General features: G+C 46.1%; 1 protein-coding gene across 1 annotated transcript; it reads left to right on the top strand.

The window, feature by feature from the left end:
* Nucleotides 1-4,146, top strand: LOC128340373 (interferon-induced transmembrane protein 2-like). The gene is made up of 3 exons (XM_053285378.1): nucleotides 1-176; nucleotides 1,328-1,528; nucleotides 3,491-4,146. Exons 2-3 carry the CDS (start codon nucleotides 1,364-1,366, stop codon nucleotides 3,668-3,670), a joined length of 345 nt encoding a protein of 114 aa, XP_053141353.1. The 5' UTR covers nucleotides 1-176; nucleotides 1,328-1,363; the 3' UTR covers nucleotides 3,671-4,146.
* Nucleotides 4,147-9,107: the final 4,961 nt, after the last annotated feature.

Genomic DNA, 9,107 nt, shown 5'->3' with positions numbered 1-9,107 from the left:
CTTGCAGAACCTTGCAACAAGGTCAGACTGAACCCTTTCTTGCAAAGCAAAAAGCGCCACCACGGGCGAGGCGGTCCTGCTGCCAACCATCCTCTCTTCCATCCGTGGTGCGTTTGAAGAGCCTTTCAAGGATCCAGAGCTTCCCATCTGAGCTTTACCAAGGCGCTGTGTGCGAGGTATTGTTTACACTGCAAGGGCGGGATCAGCCACTTGCCATCCGACCAGACCCTTGCAAAGTCATCGTTCGTGGTGGGGGCTGCTGACAAGCAACCTTCCCGGCTCTTTGGGTTGCTGGTGGCCTATCGGGAGCTTCCCACAGACGCTCTGCAAGGGTGTGGCATGAAGAGGGAAAGTTGCTGGCTGCGGCAGCCGCACCTCCTCCGCCTCACGCGGCGCCCGCCCACACACCTCCCGAGTTAACGTTGCCGCCTCCTCCGTCTCGCCCTGTGCAGCCTCCGTCGTTCTCTCCCCTTGTTCTGGCGCCGCAAATATTCGCGCAGGACGTGGGCAAGGTAAGCGAAGAGGAGGAAGCGTGGACAGAGAGAGGGACGGCTCTGGAGCGTGCGTGGCGCTTGGAAAGAAGAGGCTGGTTGCTGGCCCGCCTTGGAAGCCATGCAAAGCGGCCAGGACGAGAAGAAAAGGACTGTCCACAACGCAAGCGTGCTTCTTCTCGCAGCCACCGGCGCCCGTTCAAACGCTGCAGTGGGAGGGCCAGGGTGGAGCAGGCGAGGCCTCGCCTCAGACGCCCAAATCGGTTGGGGAAGGATTCTTTATTCTTCCTGACTTTTACGTTGCAGGCTTGCAGCTCCTCGCAGAGTTCTCCAGTTTAGCATCATCTTGGGCGTTCACGGATGTTTCGTTTGCAATCTCTGCAGTCTGGGGTGGCCTAAACTAACTTTAGACGTCTGCCATCAACTCCTGCAAGACTGGCCGCGCCAGAAGTAGACACAGGAGGCTCTTGCAAACAGCAGCCGCTGGATAGCTTCTATCTAGCTGCATTCCTGTCTAGAATTGCCCGCCGTGTATACCACACACTTTATACACTCGATTTCCGATGCAGCCAAAACTCACCACTTCAAAAAGCTGCGATCCTAAACATGCTGACTTGGAAGAAACCCCCCTTTTAAATGAACGCTTCTTTCTTGACCCAAACCAAGCGAAACTTAAGGATCGGGCTACAGGTCCCGGAGATCTGAGGGGCAAAATTCACTCCACACGGCGTAGTAGGGAGCTGAGACTTGTCCGCCCTTTCCCGCTGCCCCGTTTTCTGACCCTCAGCTCCGGCGACCTTCTCCCCTCACTCTCGTGACGCTTCGCCTCTTTGCAGTTCGCGCAAGACTCGTTCCCGCCCCGGCCGGCAGCCATGCAGTCCTCCTACCCGCAGTCAATTTCCGTCAGCATGCCTGGGCAGCAGGGTGGATCCAAGGAGACCAACAACAAGGACTTCTTGGTGTGGTCCCTCTTCAACTTTCTGCTCTTCTGGAACTGTTTCTGCCTCGGCTTCCTTGCCCTTGTCTTCTCCATTAAGGTGAGGGGGTGCCCAAAGGGCGAGGGGGAACTCCCCTTGGAAGCTAGTTGCTCCCGTGTTCTTCGTGATTCTGCCTCTTTCACCCACCAGCGTTAGCGGCTTAGCGTTTTTTATAGCCCCCAATATTTTTAAAAATTAAATTCTAATCCAATAATACCGATTTTTCGATATAGCGATAGTTAGAAGTCCTATGGAAAATGGAAATAGTAGTGGTGATAATGGATACCCTTGGTATACGCCTTTATAGTGGAGTTTTTCTGAAGTTAAGCTGTTCATGAGTATTTTACCTCTGGATTCTCATAAATCCTATTTATCTATTGTATGAAGTTTTTTCCAAAGTCAAAGTTTTTTCAGGCTTGTGACACATATGAATGTTCTAACCAATTAAATGCTTTTTGCATCAAGAAAAAGTGGCTGTTCATTGGATTTTTGAGAACGATGTATAAACTGTATATTTTTGTTGCTAATTTACAATCTTTACCATAATTTATAATTTTAAAACAAATCCTTGGGAATTAGTAATTTCAAGGTATTCAGTTAGAAATTTAAGACAAACCAATAATCTCTCAGCTCTTGTCCTTCTATTTGCAATATGAGAATAATAATACATTTATTATTAAAAATGCATTATTTTTTCAGCATGGAAATAGCAGTGAGAATGTTTCAGTGCTAGGTGTCAAAAGCAGAAGAGGGTCAGAAGAACCCTAAATCATAGTTAAAGTATTCGATGCTGCAGATGTTAGATACAGCAGTAAAAAAAGTAACCCAGTTTAGGATTAAAAGACCACTTATGACTCTAAATTCAGCCCTTGTGTGTTGAATTAGAACCACCTTACATATGAGCTGCTCTCCCAGCTAAACTCTGTCATTCAGATTACAGAATGTCACAAGTAAAGAGTTAATGCCCTGCAAAAGGTGCTTCTAGAGGACATTATGAAAGTTAAAGAAGAAATACTAAGTGGACAAAGAATATGCTATGGGGAAAGACAAACTTCCATCTCTGTTCTGCCTTCTCTTTTGCTCTCTTAAGCCCCTACAGTGGGATGTTAAAAGGGTTCTGGAATTCAGGCTGTCTACATTTCTGGGTAAGCTAAGGAATCTGAATAAGTGCAAATCTTGTGCCGGTTGTGATAATTACATGTGCCCAAAAGAGATTCAAATATAGCTAACTCATGATATATTTATAATGTAAGCCTGTTTCCCACTGCAAATTAAGTAAATGTGCAATCTTGAATTTTACTGCAAAGTCTCCACACGCTGAACCAGTTAAGAGACTTGGGAATTTTTTTGGCTTTGTTCCTGCCTTCATCTGTAGCATGTGATTTGCCTCTTTTGCTGAATGTGTGTAAATTACATGGATTCCTAATGTCTGCCATAATTTGGTTCACTTTCCATTTTACTGTAGTATATAGATGAGATGGGTGGATGTCAGATGTTCTCCTACAAGGGAACTTGGTTAGTGGTTCTGTCCCTCTAATCCCCACAGGAGAACTGGACTAAGTTATTTTGCATAATTTGTCTATTTGATCTTCATATTCCTCTCTGGCTTTGCATGAAATTAATCACTTGAAAAATCTACAGTATTTGAAAATGGAAGTTCTAACTTTAGTTTTATGTGCTGTGAAGTGCATTTGAGTTGTTGCATTTGAGAAGAAACGATTCCTTATTCCCTTTTCCCTACACTGAATTCATGGCCAATGAAACTAGAAAAATCTTGGTAACTCTAACTGGACACTTCTGGAAAGATGGCAAGTGCCAGTATCTTAAAGAATATGACAACATAGTGCTGGAGAGCAGGAGCTCCTCAGACCTCACAGTCCTCTGGTTGAAAATGCTTTAGGTTTGAGATGCATTCCTGTAATAGCCATGAAAAGTCTTGTTCGGATCCATGTTCAAAGAAAGTGCAAGGATTTCAGTGCTAATTCTCATTTTTGTATATACTTTGTCCAACTTCTCATTCAGTCAAGGGATCGCATGGTTTTTGGAGAGGCGGATAGAGCAGCTGCTTATGCCAAGAGAGCCAAGTACCTGAATATTGCTGCTTTGGTAATAGGCATCGTGGGTATCCTTATTTTCATCGTGGTCATCATCACTACGCCTACTATCAGAGAAAAACTGCATGATCTATTTGAGAAAGCCTGATATCATCATGATAGTTAGAATTAATACAGTGGTGGACTGTATCCATGATATTCTTACTATATCCTCAGTAAACACTGGCTATCCTTCCTTCTTCTCTGATGTACATGACCTGTTTAACTTGCAAAGATTGTTTAACTTGATAGTTATATTTGCAGTTGCATCAATGCAGAGTTTATACTCTCCCCTAAAGCTCTGTAGCCTATCAAGATTGACAAGGTTGAGTGGATTGTCTTAAGTAGGGTGTGGATGGGTAAACTGATGCAGAAAAGGTTATAGGGCAGAGGTTAGCTCTGCCCCAGCATCTGGCCTTGTAGCCTTCCCATTTCCTCTTCCTGATTGTTTACATTACTGTGTTTCATTTTGTTTTTATATGTTCACAAGTTTCTCACGTGAGGTGAGAGGAGTATTAGAGCTTTTGTGTATTGAAACATGAAATCTAGGGTGAATTCTGAGCAAATAAAAACAATATCCTTTGATTTTGTGTAAAAGTTTTCTTTTGTTAGAAACAGTTAAGACATTTCTAGACCAACATTCAATGCAGCCTTCTTGTTGAAAGGATCTTCATTTTAGGGTGGGTTCAGAAAATCACTGAGAACCAAAATAAATTCTTGGTTTCATGAGATGCTTTCAAGATTTGGGACTGCAAACACGCCCCTCCCCGCTTGCTGGAAGATTTCTACTTCTGATCATGGTTAAAAACAAACCAAGATTAGTCATGACATCAAAGTAGTATTCAGATGAACTATGGAAACTGAAGTTGCAAGGTAGACAACTAGAGCGCAAGTGGAAGAAGACTTGGCACAAGTCTGATCAGATACAACACAGAGGACATTTGAAGGTCTATGGGTGGCAAAGAAGCAGTTCTTTTCTGCCAGCACTGCTTCCGCAAATTCACGTCCAGCTGAGTTATCTAGGATTGTGAGGGCCGAGCTGGATTCCACAGTTACTGAGTCTATTGTGGAGGTGTACAGCAACTCCTCTTATGGGATAAGGTTGGATCATTTTCGGTTTGTGACTCCTGAGGAAGTGGACAAACCGCTTCGGACTGTGCATCCTACAACCTGTTCTCTTGACCCTTGTCCAAATTGGCTCATCCCATCTGGTAATTATATTATCAGAGAGGGTCTGGTAAATATTATAAATGCTTATCTGAGGGAGGACAGGATGCCTCCTTGTATTAAGGAGGCTATCAATAGACCATTTTTGAAGAAACCTTCATTGGATCCCTTGGAGTTAGCTAACTACAGACCTGTTTCCAATCTTCCATGGTTGGGCAAGGTGATTGAGTGGGTGGTGGCCTCTCAGCTCCAGGCAGTTTGGATGATGCAGATTATCTAGACCCATTTCAAACTGGCTTCCGTGTGGGCTGTGGGATTGAGACTGCCTTAGTTGGCCTGATGGATGATCTCCAGCTGGCTGTCGACAGAGGGAGTGTGACTTTGCTGATCCCTTTGGATGTCTCTGCAGCTTTTGATACCATTGACCATGGTATCCTTTTGGATCGCCTGAGGGAGGTGGGATTGGGTGGCACTGTTTTACAGTGGTTCCATTCCTACACCTCTGGTAGATTCTAGATGGTGTCGCTTGGAGACTGTTATGCAAAATGAGAACTAAAGTGTGGAGTTCCACAAGGCTCCATACTGTCTCTGATGCTTTTTAACATCTACATGAAACCGCTGGGAGAGATTATCACGGTTTGGTGCTGGGTGTTATCAATATGGTGATAACACTTAGATTTAGTTCTCCATGTCAACCTCATCACAAAATGGCATATCTTCTCTAAATGCCTGCCTGGAGGTGATAATGGGCTGTATGAGGGATAACCTGGGGTAAATGTTGAGCGAAGCCACTTCAAAGTACACTCGCGGCATTGAGGGAAGCAGCTCCTCTCAGCTTTCTTTTTCACAAGTACACATGGCAGGTGTCAGTGTTTTGCTCCCTAGCCAATAGGGCAGGTGGGGTGGGTGGAGGAGAGTTCCCTGCAGAGATAGATCTGCATTTCTGAAGAGACCATGCCTCCATGCCTCTTACCAAGCTAATGATTCTACATCAGCGCCTCTCCCTGTTTGCTCCCGCGTTTTCAGAAAAAGTAGCTTAAAACCAGCATTTTTAAAATCCAGAAAAACCACAAGATGAGCTAAAATTTGCAGCACAAAGCCCAACTTGTGTGTGTGGAGTGGGTCCAAGGATCTTGCTGGGAGTTCGGGGTAAGTTTGGCTGGTGTGTGAATGCACACACTCTCCCAAAGGAGACTGGGGGCAGAAGCCCCTTGTGTAAAGCTCCAAGTGACTGCTGGACTCCCTCCCTCCAAACCATCTTGGCTTTCTAATGTCCTTATTGTCAGGCCACAGGAACAGCACTGCTAGAAAAATAAGCCAGGGGAGGAAGCAAGGGTGTGTGTGTGTGAGGGAGGGAGGGAGGGAGGTGGGGTGCAGGTTGGAAGAGAAGTGGGCTGCAGAGTTGAAACAACTTTGTATAATGATGCTGATGATTAATAATACTGCAGTTTTATGAAATAGACACCTGTTGGAAGTAGTGGACTGCTCTGTTAGAGACTCACCCATTATTGGTGAATAACAGCATATTCTAGTGTATCTACTTAGATGTAAGTCCCCTTGAATACAATGGAACATACTCCCATGTATGTGTGTAGGGAATTGCAGTCTAATAAACTTTGAAACTTCACAGCTTTTTATTATTATTTATACTTTTTATGCTTTGCCCGCCTGGTGTCATCTGTGGCTCCCTCAGCACTGCACTTATATGGCTTTGTTTCCTTCTTTCAGGCATCTCACCATCCTTTACTCTGTGGGATGCCTAAAGGAAGACTTTGTATGCAGATAAAATTTTGCAAATCCATGCATGTTGTGCCCTGCGGGGGAACTTTTCAGAAGTTTTCCCACTTTGTCATTGTAGAAGTCCCTCAGCAGTCTATAGAGCCTAAATGCTGTAAATGTGCCTCTCTTCAGCCTCCCTAAGTGGCTGCCAATAATCCCTGAATGTTTTTTTACTTCCAAATTTGGCTTACCACATAAGATTTCTAATGCCATGTATTATTATTAACGTGCCCAAAGATCCCAAAAGTCCTATTTCCTAAATGACACACTGCACTGCAATCTGTTATTTTCTTCGAACCCTGGCTCTGCACCTAGGTAATTTTGGAGCCTAGCCTTAAAGGTCTTTGGAGGCTCCCCGCTGCAAGTTAAGCAACATTTTTAAATGCGTAGATTATTGGGGGCACAAACATCACCCAGTTCAGACTAAAGAGGATTTGGGGGGCCCCAGGGTGTGTGGAGGCCCTAGGTAAGAGCACCTCTGCCCTCACCCCAGCACACAAATCGGATGCAGCAAGCCCAAAACTTTTGCTTGCAGTGAGACTTAAATATCATTTTATTTTTCATTGTCTTAACATGGAAATGGAAAATTAAGGTGCCCATCTTAACCTCTGCACCATATAACCAACTAGCTTAATACCTCACCCTCCCAATTTATGAGGGGATCTAAATGCAGAGTCGTCTTGCAAGGACCGCGATCTTTGCAAGGAACGGAAGGGTGCCGCCGCCGCCGCCGCCGCGTGGAGGAAGAAGCCTGTCAGCAGCAACCCGCCAATCGCCACCGGCGGGGTCACTCCCGCAACTCCCGATACGTTGCCGCTTCCCGCTTTTTTTCTCCTCTGTCCCCGCCCTCGGCTCGGGCGCTGCAGAATAGATTGCGTCTCTGGGCTCTAGGAGCAGGTCCCTCCCAGTAAGCAGCGGCGGGCCAGGTAAGGGAGGTTGGTGGCATCAGGGAAGGAGAGAGACGGCTTTGGGCGCCTGGCTTAAAAAGAAGGGCAGCCGCGCTTGCTGGCAGCTCTTTCTTCCCCTCCCGGCCACGGCCCCTTGAAAAGCGGCCAGAGTAGCGAGAAGGAGAGGCTTCGCTGCAGCTCCGATGCCTGCTGCTACCAACTCGTGCGTCCAAGCGGTTCATTCGGTGGAAATCTCGGAGCGCGCTGCACGCACTCATTCATCTGCACCTACCGACAGTCTCTTTCGGATGGCCTCTTTCCATTGGACCAGTTTAGCATTCTTATTCTGTGCGAGAGAGGGAGAGAAAATCCACTGAGATCTTCTCGCTGCTTCTTTTGGTCAAAAGCCTTGCCAAACAAAGCCTTGCTTGATTCCAGGGGGCTCAAGCGGGTGGTGCGGCGGCGAGCTGGATTTTTAACGCCAATGCACCGGAGGACGCTCGCTTCTGTGCCTCCCCCCGCTCGCGCCTACCGTCCCTCTTCTTCCCCCCCCCCGCCCTTTCTCTCTCTCTTCCCCCCTCCCTTGCCCTGCCCACATACCTTTTCAAATATACTTGTGCATTATTATTATTTAAATATTTTTGGCAGTTTCTTTTGACGAACTTCTGAATAACATGCTTGCCGATTACCTACAGAAACATTTTGCATGAACAAACCTATAAGGTTGAAACATTTTGGGGGGGTATCTTTTAGAAGAAATTCGGAATATAATATTTAACTGTTATTGTTCTCAACACGAAAAGCAGAACCCTTCTCCCTCCCCCCCTTCCTTACCTTACACTCACTTTTACATTTCCTACTACACTCAGTTTTTGATGCAGCCCAAAACTATTTCACTTCTAAAAGTTGCAGTCCTTGCCATGTTTACTTAGAAGAAATCCTTGTGAAATGAGTGGATGTTCTCTCCAGATTAAACAGGGCTAGGATTGGGGTGCAAATCCCAAGGATCTGAGGGGCAGAATTTGAATTTGAACACATCTTAGCACAACCACTTTGCCTCCTCTGCACACACCCTTTTCTCACTGCCTGTTGCCTCTTTGCAGCTCACAGGACACTTTACCCACAGCCATGCAGCCCGCCCCGATGCCAGTTGCCATCAACATTCCCACCGAGGAGCTGGGTAAATCCACTCACTTGCTCCTGCTGCCCAAAGATTTCATACTTTGGTCGCTCTTCACCTTCAAGTACATGGACTGCTGCTGCCTTGGCTTCATTGCTCTTGTCTTCTCCATTAAGGTAAGTGTGCCTAAGGTCAGAGGCAGTGGCAGCTGGTGGTTCCTGAGAGGGGCGGGGGGTGGGTGGGCAACAGGCAAGGCAGGTGATGAATGGAGCCACAGGTAGTGAGAAGTGGAGCCAGACTAGGCAGGTGCCTTAGCAATAACTGGGAAAGTGCAGATTTGTAGCTAAGGAGTGGGATCAAAATACAAACACACACAAGCACACAATTCTCAGTTGTTCGTCAGCATTGATACAGCGCAATATGGAAAACTTCAGTTGTTTTATAGTGTTTAGCAGGACGGCAGTAGTGTGCAGATCTGTGTTTAACGTGGCAGGATTAAATACAGGCGTGTGCGCACACACAGAGGAAAAGAACTGTACAAGGCACAAGTAAATCACAGACCAGCTACAAAAGGCTGCTTCTGTGGAGAGCAA

This window comes from Hemicordylus capensis, chromosome 1 (assembly GCF_027244095.1).
Source record: "Hemicordylus capensis ecotype Gifberg chromosome 1, rHemCap1.1.pri, whole genome shotgun sequence".
Taxonomy (NCBI): Eukaryota; Metazoa; Chordata; class Lepidosauria; order Squamata; family Cordylidae; genus Hemicordylus; species Hemicordylus capensis.
The sequence above is the reverse complement of the archived record's forward strand: the minus strand, read 5'-3'. Positions and strand labels throughout refer to the sequence as shown.